The sequence below is a fragment of the Pimephales promelas genome, chromosome 16 (assembly GCF_988280905.1).
Source record: "Pimephales promelas chromosome 16, fPimPro1.hap1.1, whole genome shotgun sequence".
NCBI lineage: Eukaryota > Metazoa > Chordata > Actinopteri > Cypriniformes > Leuciscidae > Pimephales > Pimephales promelas.
This window is the reverse complement of record NC_142784.1, coordinates 3,574,649-3,596,327: the sequence shown is the minus strand read 5'-3', so window position 1 is coordinate 3,596,327 and position 21,679 is coordinate 3,574,649. Positions and strand designations below refer to the sequence as shown.

The window sequence follows — 21,679 nt, the reverse complement described above, 5'->3', positions numbered from 1 at the left end:
GTATTATCCTACTTATTGGTGAGTACTGATCACTCATATGGCAGGAAATATTAACCACTCGTAAATGCTGGAAGGTAATATTCAAATTTTATTGATTTATTTGATATTTAACAATATTGATATAATATGATATTTATATTAATATTGTATTATTGTATGAACCATATGAATATACATTCATATGGTATATTCATATATATTCATATATTCATATGGTATATACCATATATGGTATATTTTTTTTTTACATTATCTCTTCACTATGTGAACAATAAAATCAAATGTTATCAATCCTGCAGGACAGTATCCTACAGGACTCATGCAGCAATATACCCTGTCCTGTAGGATTTTCATTATCTTGCAGGATTTCTGCATGATCCCAGCACTGTCCTTCTGGATTTCTGTAAGGGTTTTATCTAACCATCCCATAATGATCACGATACGAATGTTATTGCGGTCGTACTTTTTGGTCGCGCTCGAGCCCCGTAAGCGAAAATCCAAAGTACAATGAGAATGTTTTTCTCTGTTCAGTCGCTTCAACTCTGACTGAAGTCCTGCAGAAGTGAACGAGAGTAAATCTGTTTATTCCTCAAGTCCTGCAGAAGTGAACGAGAGGAACGCGTTTATTCCTCCAGACGCTCGCGAAGCAGGGTAAGAGTTTCACAGAGACTTACAGTCATTCTACCGATGTAAACAAACACAGTAGTTGCGAACGAAAATGAAGATATTTCTGCATTAAGGAAATAGCACACTTCATTCGTTTTATCATGCAGTAATGAGAGTGAGATTAACTATGACAGTAATGAGTTTACCCAAATATTAACCCGTGTGTGTGTGTGTGCGTGCGTCTCTCTCTCTCTCTCTCTCTCTCTCTCTCTCTCTCTCTCTCTCTCTCTCTCTGTGTGTGTGTGTGTGTGTGTGTGTGTGTGTAAGTGTGTGTCTCTCCCTGTTACCTCATACTTCTAAGCAACAGTTATGATTAAAGGAATAATAAAAGAGGACAAGAAATTACATTTTTACAAGTTGTACATCATTTAATAAACACATATGTCACCTTTTTCAAGTTTTATCGCAATAATATCGTACCGTGGACTTTACACCGAGTGAGATTTTGATTCTGTTACATTCCTGTTATTTACAAGTCATAACTTACCCATATTTGAATATAATTTAAAGGTCCTATATGTAACTTATTTTATAAAATGAATCCTTTTTTTATTGCCTGTGTTCAAGGGGTTGTAATCACACATTGCAATGATCCACTTTTCGGGTTTTGCTATCACCTCTGAAGGCCAATATTCATATTTATATGTGAAGTCTCTGGGTCAGATTTCCTGCGAAATCCATCAGATGTGACGTGCATGCGCGCTCCTGAGCCTCTCTATCCTTACAGTCAACCATGAGTCAACCACGACCAACGGCACATCAGCTAACGAGATGGAGTCTGATAACCCCCCAAAACGTCCTGCCTCCAGCACAACACAGACTCCAACACAAACTCCACATAAATATATATAAAAAAAAAAAAAGCTCGTCAGGCAAAACGTGAATCTGATCGACTCCGGACGAACGCGGAAAATGCGGATCAACATAGTAAACACTAGTGAAATAGCAAGGTAAACTACATGAAACATGACATAAATACAAAAGAATATTCCAGGATAACAAAAAGTAGGTGCTTTAGGATGTAACTTATTTTATTTACTAGATCTACTGACTAACGTCACTCATCCACAACTATCATATTGTTTATACACATTTCCAGACACGTTCAGTACAGTAATGTCACTTCCTACGATCTTACTGATACACTGAAACTGTTCAGTTTAGTTCACTAACCGTTTTCGTTATCATATTATACATTCACCTATGTTGACATTGCTGATTGTGAAAGACACACGAATAGTTAGCGAAATGGCTTATGCTATATAACATCACGTCGGCTAAATGCAGTTTATTGTAACATTCTCATGGACGAGCACAGAGCATTAGTTCAACGTCAAGCTGATAAAATTAGGCTATTAAGTGGGAGTTTACATTAGTTTCCAGCATGTTGTGTGATGATTTCGCCGTTGCGTTGAAAGTCTCCGTGTGGCGTAGTACCCCAGAGTGCACTCTGGACGATGGGGCGGGGCGACACTTTTGGGCGGAGCGACACGTGTCGCCCCGCCCACCTTAACGTTTATTGGTTTATAATAAAGATGATCTTATTGGTGCAGAGAAGTGTGACGCTATTACAGATTATTGGTGCAGAGAAGTGTGACGCTTTTGGCCGGCTGGGAATGCGGAAGAACACAACAGACGAATAAACTTGTTGATTTTGCGGCCATTAAATGCGATTCCACAATATCCCATTGAAGTAGAAATACAAAGAGAATAGAAATAATGGTCTAATTCACAATCACTCCCTCAACAGCTTTAGATGGTCCGTTACCTCTGCATTACTCACTGTTTTTTTGTAAGTTAATGACATCTCGCTCTCTCTCTCTCTCTCTCTCTATAGATAGGTTGATAGATAGAGAGAGAGAGAGAGAGAGAGAGAGAGAGCAAACTGTAGCGGACATGTCACCAGTCTCACCTGATAGTAACCACGAGTTTCCGTAAGATCCTACGAACATTTTTTTTTTAAACTACATACGGCTGTTAAACTTCACTGATCATAGCTCCAAAAAGCCATGGTGATCACAAATTAACTATGGTAATTATAGTATTTGTGCGTTTACATAAATGTAATCAATAACTACTGTTGTACTATAATAAACTTATAAGGGAGTATCTATACATGCTCTTAAGAACACAACAAAACAAAGACTTTGTCACTTTTTCTTTATTATAGACTCCAAACTGCACTTATACATCAGCAGAATGTAATTTATGCAAACCTTAAAGAACCAAGGTACTTTAGCATATGCACAATTAGTGAAACCTATGTTTTTGCCATAGCTTTTCAATAGAACACTATACAGGTGAAACTCGAAAAAAATTTATATCGTGCAAAAGTTATAATTTTGATGAACACCAAAATGCAAGCCCTCTGAAAAGTATATATAACTGAAAAGTATATATAATCATGCCATATGCATGTATAGTTATTTATACTAAATATATTAAGTTTCACCTTTTAATTTTTTTAATTACTGAACATGAACTTTTGCACAATATTCTAATTTTTCAAGTTTGACCTTTAAGTTTAACTTTTAGTTGCATCAATTACTACATCAAAACCAGTTCATCTCTCAATTCCCATCTACAAGTTTTGAGTTTTACAGAAATTCATTTCCTGCAGCAAAAAAACAGTCCTGCGAGCAAAATCCTGTACAAAGATCTTCGGAGTAAAAGCCCAGCAGTTCCCCTCGTTTTCCTCTTCCCCTGTACCCTGGTGGATAGGACTTGAAAAGCTCCAAGCATTCTGAGCATTCCCTGAAGCTGTAGATTCGGCGGAACTCATCACAGTAGTCCGGAAATTTTTTTTTCCAGTTGACCACACCTTAAAATGTAAAGACAAAATACAGAAAAGATATAAGTGTGGAGATTCAAATTTAAATGTCACATAGCACAAATTTCAATCCAAGAAATGTGCATTGAACAGAAAAAAACATCTTACTGTTCAGCCAGACAAAGTGTGCTGCTTTCTGGAAAATTTCATTTGTGACCACATCCCTAAACCATCTGCATACCAGTGAAAGCATCAAATATGCAGAATGTTATTTATACATGTATATAAATGTTGTTGAAAAAAATATAAACCTTGGTTCAGACAAACCTGATATATTGTTGTCATAACTGCATGCTCTGAATAAAATAATAAATAGATTAATATTCTCTTATAACGATAATATTAAAATAAATATCGCTCCAACACACATTAGCCGCTTTCCCCACTGTCGGGCCAGTGTGAGCCAGGGCTTTCAAGGGTCGGGCGGTGTTAATAGCCTTGGACCTGTAGCACCAAGCACAAAATCACACTGTGTTTCCACCGTTAGGACAGAAGCTCTGCAGCGCTTCACTAAAGCCCTCCCTTAACATGCCTGTCTTGAACAATGACAAATAACTCTATTGTTTCACCAACAAATGGAAGTTTTACCATAAAACTATTCAAAGAAATTGCTTAATGAATGTATGTGCACAATAAATGACCTGAATCTCTCCGAAGACATTGCCTTTTGTAAGGTTGAGTGCCAAGAAAAACAAATGACAAGAGGTAGGCATGTACATTGGTAGATGTAGTACATAAACTAAAGTTTAATGTAGGAACATGCAAACAGCTACATGCATTTGCAGAGTGAAGTTGTCCAGTATGAGAGCACACCACCACCTCCTGATCAGGGGCATGTCATCCTGAATTTTTTTTAAATAATAATAATAATAATAATAATAATCAACAATTATGCATGTCTGTTTATTTAACGTGAAATATGTAATGAGGTAATGACATAACTCTGTAAAATCAAATCAGAGCCCCAAAGCCATGTACAGAGTGTACTGTTACAATTCACAAAGTGTAAAGAAAATGAGCAGGGTATAACTTACAATAATTAACTACAATAACAATTAAAATTTAACCTACCATCAGTATGTAACAACATGTTTAAAGTTCAGTCTTTACTACTGCACTTTAATGTGACTAATGTTTTAAGATCACTGTGCATACTAACTTTTATACAGTATATTATAGTAGGGTTGCAGCAGTATGACAGTTTCATGCTTAAAAGAGTTATATCTCACACATTTGATTATTTACAGTACTGTAATGTACTATTGCTCGATATATGAATCTTAAATCCCGAGATCAATGTTTTAGCCTATGCTATTTTCAGTAGTTGCCCAACTAAACACTATTTATTGCATCCCTTCCATCCACAGTTTACGGATGTAAAATGTGATGAGCTTTGTATCTAGTCAAAAATAAAGCAAAAAAGTCTCAAATTATGTTACTTTTATCACACAATTCAAACAGTAAATGCAGTTTTGAAAATCACTGTGGTGTGACAGCAGAGGTGGGCAGAATATTCAAAAGCTGTACTAAAGTAAAAGGACTTACAGAAATAATTAAGTAATAATATTTATTGTTATTGGAGTAGGAGTAAAAAATGATCCAATGGCAAACTATTTTTAAAAACATAATATATTTAAAAATGACTCTCACATTTGATTGAGCAGGACCATATACCATTAAACCACGATAATTTCTGAAACTGCTTTTGTACTGTGAAAATCTCATACCACTGCAACCCTAAGAGGTACAAGTTTACAAGTCGGTTACCTGTAGAACTCTTGACATTTCCACACTTAAGTTCAGATTCAGGTGTAACTGCTGGCTTGTTCCTATTATCCATTTGGTTTTTGGTCTTCGTGTTTGGAAGAGATCCTTATAAAGCAATAAAGATATTACCAGATAGAACAGATTACTCTACATGGAGAGGATTATGCCAAACAAATATGTGATACTCTGTTTTTGTCAAGAAGTCTAACCTCTGTTTGAAGAAGCGGAAGTTGTCGATGTGGGATCTTGTCTTTTTGCTATATGACAAAACATCTCCACTTTCAATGCAGGGTTCTCTCTACTGCAGGATTTAGCTCCAAACCTCTGTGCTACCGAGCTGCAGGTGCTTGCTCGTGCTGTACGCTCAGACCCACTACACAATCAACAATTATTCATAAAAAAAATGAGAAATTATTAATTCATTCAAACTTTAACAATAAAGTAATTTATTGCTCTCGATTTAAAACAAACATAATTAACATAAATAAACATAGCTTTAAAAAAAAACTAAACATATTGCTATTGTATAACAGAGCTCTCAAAGTTCTTCAAGATTCTTTATTCATGACATTCTTTCAGAAGGAAACTATTCCAGATTTGATTCACGAACATCATGGTACATTTTTAAATATGTTTATATAAAACTACACAACCATTTTTACTCACCATTTGGAATCGCAATCAACGTGGAGTGTCGTTCGTTCGTTAATGCTGCCACCGTTGCCTTTTATCGCAAACTGCCCCCTAGGGGGTCGGAGGAAAATGGCAAAGGCGGGAACAGGAAAATAGGGGCAGGGCGACACGTGTCGCTCCACCCAAAAGTGTCGCCCCACCCCGTCGTCCAGAGTGCACTCTGGGGTTACTCCGTGTGGCCGGTAGTGAGCGGTCTTGAGATCGAGCGCTCTTGTTGCATTCTGAAACATCACCACTAGAGGCCGCTAAAAACCGCATAGAGCGCCTTTAAAAATATTTTGGTACGAATTAACGTCATATAAATCCAGTATTTATGTGTAGAGGTCTCTTCTGAAACGATACAGCATGCAATAGGCGTCGGAAATACAATAGTGTTATTGAATGGATTATATCTCGGCTGAAGCTTCGAAAACGAGCCAAGACTGTTCACTTTACAATCACTAATGTTATCGCTCTGTCAGTTTATCAAAACAGTTCAATGAAGCTGCCAACAATGCACAATAAACCCCTTAGGCTACGTCTACATTAATCCGGATACATTTAAAAATGCTCTCTGTCCACATTTTCCAAAAGTTTCTCCTTCACACTGAACCGTAAGTGATGGGTCAGTCATGAACGATTTTTTCATTGTAAACGAATATGGCTGGGGAACACCGAGTTGTCTCAGAGAGTGATTCGTTCATGTTGTGTTGACCACACATTTGCAACACTAGACAGGTTCTGTACAGGAAACGGACTGAGATGATGCAAACAGAAAAATAAATGATAAAGTTATTGTGTAATTCCTCTGGCAGGTGAATTTTCTCTCATCTTTGCAGGACTGAGTGTGCAAAGTAACTTTTTTAGCAACAGTGTAAAAGTGAACAGCACAAAAGAAGCACAGTATCGATATAAATAACACAGTCTCATCCCAAATCGTCATATAACTGACGTTTTGGGACGTATTTTGACCATATGTCAATATCCGCCTTTTTAGGGCCCCCTTAAACGTCGGTAGATGGCGATCCCGGGCCGTCATACAACTGACGCTTTACCTTTAACGTCAGTTAGGTGACGGGTTAGGTTTAGGGTTAAGTTTAGGTATGGGGTAGAGTTAGGATCCCATAACCTCATCTACCGACGTTTAAGGGGGCCCTAAAAAGGCGAATATTGACGTATGGTCAAAAGACGTCCCAAAACGTCAGTTATATGACGATTTGGGATGAGACCGGGTTGATATAAACATGAATACATCACAAGGCCTTATACCGAGTTCACACTGCATGATTTTAGCCTTGATTTTCACTCGCTAATGTTTTATTAAGAAAGTTTGAGAGAAGAACTTTCCGGTTTTTTTTTTTTATTGGCCCGCCACCACCCTCCCTCTTCGGAGGACAAATTAGATACAATACAATATACAATACAAATTGTTTATTTACAATGCATAACCATTCAACCTGTTTAGTGAGACTCTAGGTACATAAGTGGAGTGGGGATTATGGCACGTTCAGATGATTAACCTAACTGTCATGGGAGGAGCTCAATATAAACTCAATTAAAGGGCACCTATTATGCCCCTTTTTACAAGATATGTTGGTCTCAGGTGTCCCCAGAATGTATTTGTGAAGTTTCAGCTCAAAATACCCCACAGCTAATTTATTATAACCATTTGAAAATGTCATTTTGGGGCCTGCTTAAAAATGAGCTGTTATGGGGGTATACGACCTTAAATGCAAATGAGCTGCATATTCCCGCCCTGCCTTTGGATGAGGGCGTAACTTGATACCTATGGCAGTCGGTACTGAGAGAGTGAGAGAAACCGCTGTTTTGAATGTCATTCAGCGTACGTTTGAATCGGAATATATAAATAGCACGAAGAGACTCCGGCAGAATAAACGCAAATGAGAATGGACCAGTACGTCTCGGTATGGTTATTTGATACATTTATGTACTTTAGCGTTGTAATCGCATCCGGATGTGCAACACACACACACAGACACACACAAACACTGAAGCTGGCGCAATATTTTGTAACTACATACACATTCTGTGATAAAGTTTGCTACGTACGTACAAGCGAAATTACATTTATGCGAGGGACCTGTTGCGTCATGTTTACTTGTCATACAGGTGCTTCTGTGGCAAACGTGAGAAGATGGCTAACTTACAGAACAACAACATATATGCAGTTTTTAATACAATATTTATCTTTATAAACGTGTGGTTACACACTATACAAACAAGGTTTAAATTATATAGCCTACACAGACATCCTACGACGACAACAACTTTAGATGCATTTTTGTTGAATTGGCTGACATTCACTGAAAAGACTATTTGCTCAAAAATCATAAAATACACTTACTGTTACTGGATGTGACGGTGGATCGCAAACAGTAGATGACGATCCACAGTTGAGGATGAACTTTTAAGCCACAACAACAGGATTAACCCACGAGAGAACGTTTACGTTTCCAAGAGATATTACCGGCTGTCGTTGAAACAGTGGAGGATGTACAAATCACCGAGGGCGGGGTCTATGCCACAACCACACTGTCAATCAAACCCCTGTCTCACTTTCTACGTCACAAAGAGCTGAATCTTAGAACAGCTCGTTCTGACACAGTGAATATGATTTATTGAGATTGTAAAAAAACCAATGGGTGGATTTTTATCATTCTAGGGTGGTTTTGCTCACACACTGCCAAAACACATTTATGTTCAAACACCATGTAAAAGTGAATTTTCCATAATGGTGCCCTTTAACATCAGGAGGTGTATAAAGCAGATCTGATAACGAATTCTTTCTCTTCCCTGATCCTCTGCCGCAATCTGCCACCACTAGGTCTCCCCTCGCCTCCACCAGCATAGGGCTGGGCAGAGTTAAAAGAATTTTGATACCGATACCTTGACATCAATACTAAAACACTGATACATCGATACCGGTTCCTGAACGATACTTTTTTTTGATAATTTTATGAAAATAAACAAATTAAATCCGTTTTAACAACATTACATTAATTGTAAACATTGTTTATTTTTTCAGCTTGTTGACTTTTTTTACACTCATATAAAAAAGCACCAACGCTAAAGTTTTCAATGAATTGTAATCATTTAACAAAATGTATTATTTACTTGAATGAGCTTGCTGTTTCTGCCTTTACCTAATGCATTGTTTAACAATGAAACAATGAAAATTGAATCTCAACTTTACCATGCTCATCCTTACAATGCGGTGCAACCTTTCTTGCGCTGCACTTTATAGCACAGTGCCTGTCGACGTTTGCTTTCTCTCAACTTCCCGAACTCTACCAGTCTCTAACCCTTTCCCGTATCTGTGGTCTCCAGCTCTAGCAGAAAACCCTAAGCTGCGTCCAAATACTTCCCTACTATATAGTATGCGAAAAACAGTATGCGAACAGAGTAGTATGTCTGAAATCATAGAATTGGAAAAACAGTAGGCGAAAAGTACCCAGATGACCTACTACTTCTGGCGAGATTGTGAAGTGCGCATACGATGGACACTTTACTATCCCATGATGCTACGGGAGAGGAGTTGTTGTCGTTATATTTGAAAATGGCGGAGACGCGGCTGTAACGTCAGAAGATAAACACAGACACACATGCGTATCTCTATTGATTAATTTATGTTTATTTATCGATGGTAATATCACAAGCAAATAAATGGCTTTTTCATTGCCAAAAATCAACATCTGTCATTGTTCATGGGGTTGTGTCTGTGTTTTATTAGGTAAAACTTATTAGGTAAATAAATGTAATTTGAGAAATTCCACAAAAGGCGTGATCTGCGAGCAGCTGACCGACGCCTCCTCTTGATTGTCTGCTCGGATGACGTAAAAACGCAGATGAAAACAGAAGCAGAACGTAAAACGCAGATGAAAACAGAAGCAGAACTAAAAATAGCGCGAAGTTGGTGCAGTCACTGGAATGGGATCTTTAAAGTTTCTCACTGTTGCGATAGCGTATGTCACACAACAACAACATATGGCGCAAGTAGTACGTCCGGACTCATTCATACTACCCGTATTCATACTATATAGAATGTACTTTTTTAACGGTCGTGAAGTACGTTCTTTTTTAAATATAGTACCTACTCACATAGTATGTGATTTTGGACGCAGACCCTAGTCTGAGGATGCCTCTGCAAGTGCCCGCAGGCCTATACGTCACTGCTGTCTTTTTCCAAAACTGCTAACCCTGTCCCTCATCTGTGGCCGACAGCACCAAATGCAGACCCTAGTGTGAGGATGCCTTTCTAGCGGTGCAAGTTCAGACGTCTGTCCTTAACCCTCCATCCTATCCATGTACGTCAACTCTAAGAGCAACACCGTCAGATGCTACGGGCCCTGTCGGTTGTAGGTCTGAAATCTTGCACGCCTGTCCGGCCTCTGGCAGAGCCCAACCGTCCGATGCTTGTAGCCGTAGGCTCCTGTCGAATCGGATGATTGTGAGCCTTCCTGGTCAGGCAGTTTAATTCATTGCACACTTTTCGATTGCCCGATGGAGCTCATCCGTCTGACGCTCCTGGCCTATCGGTCGGGAGGTTGGAGTCTTGGCCGCTGGAAGGGCTTTCCCGTTGATGCTGTGAGTTGCAGGCTCCCGTCAGTTAATGCACGCGGCCTGTCGGTCAGGATGACAGAGTCTCGAATGCTCGCCCGGCCGCTGACGGGATTCGCTCTTCCGATGCCGTTCACCTCCATCGAATGCCAAGCGGACCCCCCCCCCCCCTGTCCAACATGGCACCATGACTTTTGCATAAACATACACACCACTTTCAAGTCAAGTGGCTTGGTATGTCTACGCCATTAATGTCAGAGTGATTCCACGTATATGTACACACCGTTAAATGTCCGAGCGAAACGAAGCAAAATGTAGATCTACATCTGGGGAGTGATTTTTTTTTCTAGGATGGTAGGGGAAGACTCATAAACGCTATTAACCCCAGTGACGGGTAGGTTTAGGGACGGGGTTGGGGTAGGTCATACAGTAATAACGTTAAGTCAACGGCGTTCATAAACACGCTTAAAAGCGATTATGCATGTTGATAGCACACCAAAAATGGCAATACGAATTGGTGTGTTGGCGTGTCATACACACGCTACTTCATGAGATCAGTCTGTCCTATCAGGTGATTAAATCTTGAAAAGAACAGTGGCCTGACTACTGTGAAAATACTGTGACTACAGTGGGAACTTGTATTACTTACGCCTACACGTGTACACTTTGTTTGTAAATGTGAGGTTTCGCACGCCTGCATAACTCTACACTGAGCTGTGAGTGGATTCTGAAAAAACACCACTGATTGGCCATTGCGACCATGAGATCAACAACTATGTCTGATTGCATTGCGACATTGATCACCGCTGCAAAAACCATGTGGTAATAGATTAATTTGATGTTCTCCAAAGTGCAAACATAAATGTGCACTGGAACGTTTGTCAAATCTGTTATCCAAATCCAAGGGTGCTCTTCCACGTGTCTGTGGGTGTTTCCGCAGGTGTCCAGTGAGATGAGCAGGTATTATGTGGCGGTTGACGTGGGCACTGCCAGTGTGCGAGCGGCTCTGGTCACTCCGGACGGTCAGGTCAAGCACACAGCAGAGGAGCCCATTGTCATCTGGGAGCCGGATGCGGAGCATTATGAGCAGTCGTCAGCTGATATCTGGAGCAAGTGCTGCCAGACAGTGAAGGTGAGGCGACTATCTCTCCGGCAGGGACTCTGTTGGTGTTGTGTTGGTCAAACGGGCTGTTTGCGTGTGTTTCCAGAGAGTGACTCAGGACATTGACGTGACGTGTGTTCGAGGGCTTGGGTTTGATGCTACCTGCTCACTGGTGGTTCTGGATCGGCACTTCCAGCCCGTGGCTGTTAATCACACAGGTGAGGCGTGTTGATCACTCGTCCCGAGAGCGAGAGCCGGCACTCTGACCCAGTGTTACTTGCAGGCGTCCGGGAGAGGAACGTGGTGATGTGGATGGACCACCGGGCCGCAGAACAAGCCGCTCGGATCACAGACACCAAACACAGAGTGCTTCGGGGGGTCGGCGGGGTGATGTCGCCCGAAATGCAGCCGCCCAAACTACTGTGGCTCAAAGAGGTGAGGAACGCTGGGATCCTGAGTAAGACCGAGAGGACTAAAAACACTTGTGTTTCAGACGCTTGTTTCTTCTTCTGCGCTTAGAATCTGCAGGAAACCTGTTGGAAAGAAGCGGCACATTTCTTTGACCTTCCTGACTTCCTGTCCTGGAAAGCTACGGGGTCCTTATGCAGGTGAGATGCAGGATCCGCACAACTGTTTCATAGACGACATTCATTCGGTGATAAAACACCTTTAGGGCCGTAGATCTACAAAACCGCTGATGACTATAGTATTATACATGAAATTACTTCTTTAAATCAGATCCATCTCTTCAACCACTTTAGCCAAGTCAAATCTTTAAAGGCCCTTTCACACTGAACGCGATTTTGACGCGCGAATAATTCGCGCGATGGTTTTATTTTTTGATCAGCTGTTTGTGTAATGAGTGCTTCCACACCGGACGCGAATCTGCTGCGGTGAAAAAACGAATTTTATTTTTTTCGCTTCAAGGTCGATTTTTTTTTTTTTTTTACTGCTGCGGCGACAGAAAAGGCTTTATCCAATCATATACAAGGAAACAAATGTGACGTGACCGCAGCAATGACGGATCTTCTGATTGCTTGTGTGTCTTTTGCTGATAATTTACTCACCCCCATGTCATCCAAGATGTCCATGTCTTTCTTTCCTCAGTCGAAAAGAAATTAAGGTTTTTGATGAAAACATTCCAGGATTTTTCTCCATATAATGGACTTCAATGGGAACCGGATGGTTCAGGTCCAAAAGATAGTGTTAATAACAGTTTCAGATGCAGCTTCAAATGTCTTTAAACGACACCAGATGATGTATAAGGGTCTTATCATGCGAAACGATCGGTTATTTCAATGCTTATTCCAAAAATGCAACTTTTCTAAGGACAAATGCTAGCCTTTCTCCATTCTGTGAGGCGCGTTTGAAACGTCACGTAGTACGTAATTACCTTCAAAAGGTCACGGGCGACGTAGCCGGAAGTACAGAGTCAGAGTGTTTACAAGTTGAACGCATAGGTTGAACGTGAAAACTAGCTCTAACACCGTTTACAAAAAAGGAATTAAAAGGTAAAACAACGATGTCGGACGATTTTGATTCTGTACTTCTGGCTACGTCACCCGTGACCTTTTGAACGTAATTACGTATTACGTGACGTTGCAAACGCGCCTCACAATATATTACAAGGCTAGCATTTGTCCTTAGAAAAGTTACATTTTTGGAATAAGCTTTGAAATAACCGATCGTTTCGCATGATAAGACCCTTATTCATCGTCTGGTGTCGTTTAAAGACATTTGAAGCTGCATCTGAAACTGTTATTAATCCTGGAATGTTTTCATCAAAAACCTAAATTTCTTTTCGACTGAGGAAAGAAAGACATGGACATCTTGGATGACATGGGGGTGAGTAAATTATCAGGAAAAGTTTTTTCAAAAGTGAACTAATCCTTTAACATCACTGCAAAAAGACATCTAATATAAAATCTATATTTATTCACCTAGTAGGCTATAATAATAAGTATAGAGTAGCCTACGTTTTCTGATGAAAATCAGGTCTGCTTTCCTCGGCGCGAATGTTTTGGAATGTTGAAGCTCTGAACGTTGCAAATTCGCGTCGCGGCTGATGTGAATGGTTTTGACGCGAACTATTCTCACGCGAACTATTCGCTTTTTCGTTTCGCTTTTCCGTTACGCGTCCGGTGTGAAAGGGCCTTAAAGCAGATTTTTATAAAATATTTGAATATGTCTAAGCAATGCAGCTGCTGTCAGATCAAATTCAGTCTTCATCTGTCAGCAAAACTCTCCATTACACTGTGCCTCGTTTACAAAACAATCTGCAGTCAAATGCTCCGAACAAACATATGTTTGATATCTTGACCCCTTTAGAGCGAGACATAAAGAGTGTTATGTCGGTGATCCACACAGCATCTCTTGCTCTCCTGATGCAGGTCTCTCTGTACTCTGGTCTGTAAGTGGACGTATTCTCCGTCCGAAGGCTGGGACGACACCTTCTGGACCGCCATCGGCCTGGAAGACCTGATGGAGAACAGCTACTGTAAAATCGGTGGGAGAGAGTAAAGCTCAGGTGCCTGTGTGTGTTTAGCCGGTCGTGTTGACTGATAGTGTGTGTGTGTGTGTCCAGGTGAGCAGACGTGTTGTCCTGGGACTCCTGTAGGACAAGGACTGACCGCAGAGGCGGCTGCAGATCTGGGCCTGAGACCGGGAACGGCTGTGGCCGCTTCACTCATAGACGCACACGCAGGAGGGTTAGGTATGATACACCATGCCAGCTGAGTGCTAATGCGGCGCACGCTCATCCACGGCTCTTTGAAATTAAGTGAAAACTGTGTCATAATGAGTGCATTTACACTGCGTTAAACTTCTGTTTGAGTGTTTGACCTTCGACAACCCGCTTCACTCCTAAACAGATCAGGTCTTTATATCAAATCTGCATAATGTGAGCGTAACTAGGTGATGTGCGTCTTGTTCTCAGATGTTGATACTGTCAGCTGAACCAACATGAATAAGCAGGAACACTTTTTTCCTCATAATTTCCACTGCAGCATCAGCTCTTTTCTCTCAGTGTCGGATCAAGGATTCAGTCTCTCTAAACCCCGCCTCTCTGAGAGCTGCTCTGCTCTGATTGGGCAGATGGGACAGACTGCTGTGTTTGGGCTGAAACCGATACACAGTGATACGAACAGTAACTATGGCATGGGTTTTACTATATGAAAGTGAGACTGAAATTACTGACGACTTGTTTCGGTTCAGAATCGCTTTCTTTTTGGAGACAAAAACTCAATTTATCGGAACTTTGATCCTTGAAACTCTGCAGATCTTTCACATTCACAAACATCATTATTACACACTACATTAAAGGAAATACCCTAAAAAGCGTAATGGGGCTTAACACAGGAGTGTGTGTGTGTGTGTTTGTGCTCCTAATGGCCCTGATGTTTAGTCTGCCTCTTCTTGGTTTCATGCCAGTGTTCCTGTTATAACTGTCATGACCCGCTAGCCTTCAGATAGATATATGACAATAAATGAACAGGCAAAACATGTAAACTAGTGCAAGATTTCACAGGCAAAACCAGGGTTGTTCATCCACTGGTCAGTTTGAGCTCTATTTTGCTTCCATAGCATGTCTTCTTTGAGACTAGTGGAAAGAAAACAAGTTTATTTTATTGCACTTTAAAGATTGAAATCTACAGACAGACACTAATAGATAAAGGTGGCGAGTTCGAGTCAGAAATCTCCACTTCAGCAGCAAAATTTTACAGTTTTATTCATATCTATATGAAAGTTTGTTCATATATCATTCACCACATTTATACAACTGCTAAAAACATGATGAAAATGTATTTGTTTCTGTCTGTTGACTGCATTTTCTGATTTATGGAGTGATAAAAGAAAAATCAATAATCCCCGCTGGAAAAAAAAAACAGTAATATGTCAATAAAATTAAAAAAAAATTATGAATCTGGCTTAATCCAGTGTTCATGTTTCTTGGCTGGAAATATATGAATAAGAGTGCGTATTTAATTAGATAGTGACTCATTTGCATATTATAAAACAAATTTGTGGAAAAAAATACAAAATTGTGTTACTGTACTGTGATTAATCAGCTGGGTAAGTATCGTGAGATTAAATGTATCTAGTAGTGCGTTATATTTTCTGTAATTTCATTGTCTTGTTGTAGGGGTCATCGGGGCCGATGTAAGGGGACACCAGCTGCCCTGTGAAGAGCAACCGGTCACGTCCCGTATGGCTGTCATATGTGGGACGTCCTCATGTCACATGGCTGTGAGCTTTAGTTCCTGTACGTGTGTGTGTGTGTGTGTGTTCAGACAGTGTGACTGCTGATGTCAGCGTGTGTTTGTATCCCTCAGGTGAGCACACAGCCGCTGTTCGTCCCCGGGGTCTGGGGCCCGTATCTGTCCGCCATGCTGCCGGGACTGTGGCTTAATGAGGGAGGTCAGAGTGCCACGGGACGACTGGTGAGTCAATCACATCTATCTTTAATATGGAAGGAAATCCCAGAATTCACTGGACAAAATACATATAGATTTCATTCAATATTGAAAGCATAATTGAAAAACAAGAGACCATTCACACAGAACACATTTGTGTGGTTAAAAATGCAAGATATGGCGCAGTGGAATGAACAAATCACTGTTATTGAATAAAAGGCTTCAACAAATCGGACAAAAAGGAGTTTTCCCCCATAGCATTTAGTGAAGACACAATACTCATTCCCATATCTAAAAAAAATCTTAAACATTATAGCCACACAAATGGGTTCGGGCAACATTACGTATTGGTTATATTGATTGCATGCATAACGTTAGCCTATAACAAAACCAAATATAAAACACTCTTTTCGTTTTAATTAAAAAAATATTAAACATATAAATATGGCATAGGCAATATGTGCATTCGTACTGAACAAGAAGTGTTGCAGTAAACAACATTACTGTGATCATCCTCATGCACTGTAATGAAATTAAAAATGACAAAACTCAACCCTATCTCTTTTTGTTAAATTTCAGTTTTATCAATAATAGCCATTATAAAAGTATAGGTAAACAAGAAGCTATACAATAAGAAATGAAGCAAGCAATTCAGTCAAACACACAAAGTCAGTGCTCTAGTCTAACGTTACAACAGTAAAGTTAAATAGCCTAAATATATAAAGTTACGAAACTACACTTAGTCCTCAGACAAAATGATTGGCCAGGGAACAAATTAAAGATTCACGAGACCAAAGATCGCCCGTTAGGTCTACAGAAGACGAATTATATCTCATATTTAACCACTACAGAGACTTCAGAGTTAAACATCAGAACGACTAGCCGAGGAAAGGCTGTTCCAGGCGGGGTACACGAGTGCCGAGCGCCCAGTAATCGCCTGGAATGGATCTCACAACTTGGACAAAATTTTTATAAATAAACCACATATTTGAGCTTTAAACAACAACATTCTTGCCTGACAAACTCTTAAAACGACAATTCGTGACAAAATAACAGTAGTATTATATTTCAACTGTATATTAAAAAATATTTCCCCTTCTAGCATGCGCAAGTGACAATTCGCTGTCAACCAATAAAAATTCTTCAGTGAGTCTAGCTCCACCCTTTAGGTACAGTACTACTGTGCCAACGCACAAACGCAGGTACCCCAACGGTAGGGTACCGAAAAAGTGGTATGGTACGGTTGTTGTTTTTATTGGTTTATTGGTTGGTTGGTTGATTGGTTGTTGTTTTTTCTTGGGTTGGTTGGTTGATTTGATTGATTGGTTGGCTGTTTTTGTTTTTTGGGTTTATTGATTGTTTTTCTTGGGTTTATTGGTTGATTAAGTGATTGATTGGTGTTTTTATTGGTTAGTTTAGTTGATTGGTTGAATAGTTGGTTGGTTGTTTTCTTGGTTGATTTGGTTGGTTGATTGGTTATTGTTTTTATTGGTTGTTTGGTTGACTGTTGTTGTTTTTTTTACTTGGTTGATTAGTTGGTTGTTTGGTTTATGGGTTGGTTGTTTTCTTGGTTGTTTGATTGATATTTTAAATTAGTTGTTTGGTTGATTGGTCTGATTGTTCGGTCTAGTTGATTGATTAGTTGTTTTTTCTTATTGTTTGGTTGGTTGGTTGGTCTAGTTGATTGATTAGTTGTTGTTTGGCTGGTTGGTTGGTAGTTTGGTTGCTTGGTTCCAGACAGTCATCACTGTACTACAGGACATTGTGACAAACGTTACAATAAATTCATTATAGGCTATATATACAGATGATTTACGTGGAAATGTATGAATATCTTAATTGGAGCGATGTCATGTGCTTTCAGGTGGACCATGTGGTGAACGGACATGCCGCTTCCAGGCAGCTGAAAGAGCAGGCGGAGAAGAGGTGAGCGTCAGTCGCTCTGATGCGTCTCTCTGATTTCACTCAGTCTGATCGCTGGGCTTTTCTCTGCAGTGGGAAACACGTTTACTCCTGCCTGAACCTCCATCTGCAGCACATGTCTGGAGACGCAGCACAGCTGGAGCAGCTGACGGCCGGCCTGCACATCTGGCCTGATTTCCACGGCAACCGCTCTCCTCTGGCCGACCACACGTCTCGGGGATCGGTGAGGAACGCTGTGCTTGTTACAGTGCTGATGAAAATACAGGGGTTGGACAATGAAACTGAAACACCTGGTTTTACAACACAATAATTTGTTAGAATGGTGAGGGCCTCATTTTGCATCCAAATACAGCACCAATTGACAGATAGAAGTCCTTCACAGTGACCAGAGGGATTATGAGCCGTTCCTCTTCCAGAACAGTGTCCTGGTCACTATATGATGCTGGTGGACTCCAAAACACCTCAATAATATTCAGATCTGGTGACTGTCAGACCATGGGAGATGTTCAACGTCACTTTCATCTTCATCAAACCCTTCTGGCACAAGTCTTGCTGTGTGTGTTGGTGCATGATCATGCTGATACATGGTTTGAGCATCAGGTGCTCATGATCCTCCAGAAGGGTTTGGTAGTCCTCGGCAGTGTCGTGTCCATCAAATACAATCAGGATTGTCATGATATTGGAGCTCAAACCATCACTGATCCACCCGTGCTTCACTCTGAAGATTGGCCGCCAGGCATATAGATGTGAAACCTCCAACATTGGCCAGTGTTTCAGTTTCATTGTCCAACCCCTGTATATAATATAAAAACATAAGATTTATAGTTACATTTTAGTATTTATACATTATGTTCCAGTTTTAATTCAATAATTTTCTGCAGAATATGTGAGTGGTGCTTGCTGTCGCAATGTTTGTCACCAGGCAGTTGCTCGGCTGTTGTGGGTGGTTGCTAGGGTGTTGCTAGACAGTTGCTTGGGTAGTTAGTGTAGTTGGTAGGCAGTTGCAAGGGTGTTGCTAGAATGAGAATATTGAGAATGAACTCCAAATGAACATTTATAATAATGACATCTTTTTTAATTATATTTTTGGGCTTTTTTCCCCCTTTTTTCCCCTTTTTTTCCTTTTTTTTAATGTTAATGGCCCTAGAAAGTACTTTTTTTCTTTACGTTCTAGAAAGAAAGATTTTTTTTACACTGAATATAATTTCTTATTTTAAACCATTAAAAAAAATACACATGTGATAGTTTTAGCTTTTATAACTAATGTTTGCAGTGGTGGAGAGTTGTTTGATGATGTCACTGCTGGTTTGTGCAGGTTGTGGGACTCACTTTATCACAGTCGCTGGATGATTTAGCTCTGCTGTATCTAGCAACTCTTCAGGCCATCGCTGTAAGACACACACACACACACACACACACTAACTTAGTGTTCAGCTTTACAGTGTTAATGTGATTTTGTGTCTCCGTTGTATGAAGCTCGGCACCAGACACATCATAGATGCCATGAGAGAGGCAGGATATGACATCACAACCCTCTTCCTGTGCGGGGGGCTGAGCAAGAACGCTCTGTTCGTACAGACACACGCCAACACGACGGGTCAGTGCTCACTCACACACATACACACTGTTATAACCTTAAAGATTTCCACAGAACAATTCATGACCACATGCAACAAAATCAACACATATTATACATGGTTTCTAAGCTCACGTAAATGTGAAAGCTGTAATTTAATGGGCATCTTTTATGAAGTGACACACACACACACATCTGTTCCGATCTCAGGAAATGTTCATGATGATTTAATGTGAATCTCATGAGGAGAAACTGACTCCATACATCCACTCAAATCACCCAAACAAATTTGATGATGAAGATCCTGCAGCGTCTCACACACCTGAGCAACCTGTGTGTGTGTGTGTGTGTGTTTCAGGGCTGCCGGTGGTCCTGTCGGCCGAGCCAGAGGCCGTTCTGCTGGGAGCCGCTGTGATCGGAGCCTGTGCTTCATCTGACTGTGGCTCCATACAGGTACCACACACACACACACACACACAGAGAGAGACCCTGAGGAACACTCTGTCTCTCTTCTCAGGAAGCAATGATGAAGATGAGCAGAATCGGGCATGTCGTCAGGCCAAACCCTGCTCTAGAAAGGTGCCATTCAATGATGTTTCTTGTAATAAAGCATAAATCCACATGTAGCAGAGATTTAATAGTCATTGATCAGGTTTCATGTCTCTTGTAATTAATGATTATTGGTTTCTATGAAGCTTTTACAGAAGGAAGTACGCTGTGTTTCTGCGTCTTTATGATCATCAGAAGGAGTGTGTGGCGCTGATGGAGGATGATGGAGTTTCACAAACAGACGACCAGATTAAACCTTAGAAGAGTCTGCTTCAAATGACCAAAAACACTAGATGTTCATTCATCTGTCCTTTAACTGAACATTATAAGTGTTCAGCCTTTTACACAAATGTAGCAGGAAAATATCACCAGATAAAACCACTTTATAAATGAGTGTTCGACCATAACTGGAATCAGTGTTGAAATATGCATTTCTGAGCAATAAAAGGCTTTAAAAAAAAACTATTTTGCAAGATTTATTATTTTGTGTGTGTGTGTGTGTGTGTGTGTGTGTGTGCAGTGGCAGCACAGACCTCCTAAGGGCCGGAAGGACAAGTTCCTTGTCTTGTGTGCCTAATGAATGTGTACTGATTACCCGGGTGTTGTGTGTTTCAAACATACTCTTTTTGTGCTTTATTTCAGTGTTTGTAGGGGCGCGTGCAGCGCAACAGGCCCATTGAAAAACTCCAGCCGTGTGAGCTGAACAGGGAGCTGTGAGTTTCATACAAGCTCTTTTTGAGGGCGATACGGCTAGCGCTAGACTCAGACCCTCTCTCTTTCCTCCCACAGCTAGGAGGGCTTCGGCGGCTCAGGGTCCAACACAATGCGGGGTCAGGGGCCCTGGCACCGGAGCAGTGGGTAGCCCTTAGCTGACCTTGAGCGACTTTGGGTATCAGCCGCAGGGCGGGGCTGGGAGACCCGAGGCGCTGGTTTTGCTGGCTGTGGAGGCGGCGTGCTCTTTTGGCGGCTCAAAGCGTTTAGGCAGAAAGTGTCTCATAAACCTCTCAGAAAACCCTTTCTCCGCCAGGCCAAAGAGACCGGTGCTGGAGATAGGAGTCGAGAAACACTGTTCTGCCACCTCCTGGATGTCTGTGAGGTTCAGCCAGAGGTGGCGCTCAAGCATGATGAGGTTAGCCATGCCTAAGCCTTTGTAGCGCGCAGTGCTAGATCTGTGGTGCTGCGCAGGTCACGGAATGCAACATGACATCATGACTTTTGCGTAAACATTTACGCCACTTTCGAGTCAAGTGGCGTGTTATCTCTATGCATTTTGAGCTATCAGCGTGTATGTCTACGCCATTAACGTCCACGTCATTCCGCGTGTCTGTACACGACGTCAAATCTCCAGTCATAAATGCCATTAACCCCAGTGACGGTTAAGTTTAGGGATGGGGTTGAGGTAAGTCATATCTTTTTCTTTCCTAGGATGGTAAGGGAACAGTTACAAATGCCATTAACCCCAGTGACGGTTGGGTTTAGGGACGGGGTTGAGGTAAGTCATATATTTATATAACGTTAAGTCAACGGCATTCATAAACACGCTGAAAAGCAATTATGCGTCTTGATAGCACGCCAAAAATCGAAATACGAATTGGCGTGTCATA

General features: G+C 40.9%; 1 protein-coding gene and 1 long non-coding RNA gene across 3 annotated transcripts; one reads left to right on the top strand and one right to left on the bottom strand.

Moving 5' to 3' along the window:
* The first annotated feature begins 475 nt into the window (after positions 1–475).
* Positions 476–20,537, top strand: fggy (FGGY carbohydrate kinase domain containing). The gene is made up of 16 exons (XM_039674894.2): positions 476–651; positions 11,454–11,645; positions 11,722–11,833; positions 11,899–12,050; positions 12,135–12,223; positions 14,006–14,121; positions 14,200–14,328; positions 15,757–15,860; positions 15,947–16,054; positions 17,892–17,953; positions 18,023–18,173; positions 19,266–19,340; positions 19,427–19,547; positions 19,885–19,979; positions 20,044–20,105; positions 20,222–20,537. Exons 2-16 carry the CDS (start codon positions 11,466–11,468, stop codon positions 20,334–20,336), a joined length of 1,671 nt encoding a protein of 556 aa, XP_039530828.2. The 5' UTR covers positions 476–651; positions 11,454–11,465; the 3' UTR covers positions 20,337–20,537.
* LOC148971937 (uncharacterized) lies at positions 3,722–6,124 on the bottom strand. Of its 2 annotated transcripts, XR_016146755.1 has the most exons (4): positions 5,930–6,124; positions 5,473–5,636; positions 5,264–5,368; positions 3,722–4,338 (listed from the first exon to the last, which is right to left on the bottom strand). It is a non-coding gene; the product is annotated as an uncharacterized LOC148971937 (long non-coding RNA). The 2 variants fall into 2 exon arrangements; XR_016146754.1 differs by lacking the exon at positions 3,722–4,338 and having other exon boundaries at positions 4,514–5,368.
* Positions 20,538–21,679: the final 1,142 nt, after the last annotated feature.

What these genes read in the sequence shown, in the direction of transcription:
- fggy (XM_039674894.2), top strand. Translation starts at nt 11,466, where the DNA reads ATGAGCAGGTATTATGTGGCGGTTGACGTGGGCACTGCCAGTGTGCGA. An exon ending in CGCACACGCAGGAGGGTTAG is followed by an intron (nt 14,329 to 15,756) that starts GTATGATACACC and finishes GTCTTGTTGTAG; the next exon opens with GGGTCATCGGGGCCGATGTA. An exon ending in GACACACGCCAACACGACGG is followed by an intron (nt 19,548 to 19,884) that starts GTCAGTGCTCAC and finishes TGTGTGTTTCAG; the next exon opens with GGCTGCCGGTGGTCCTGTCG.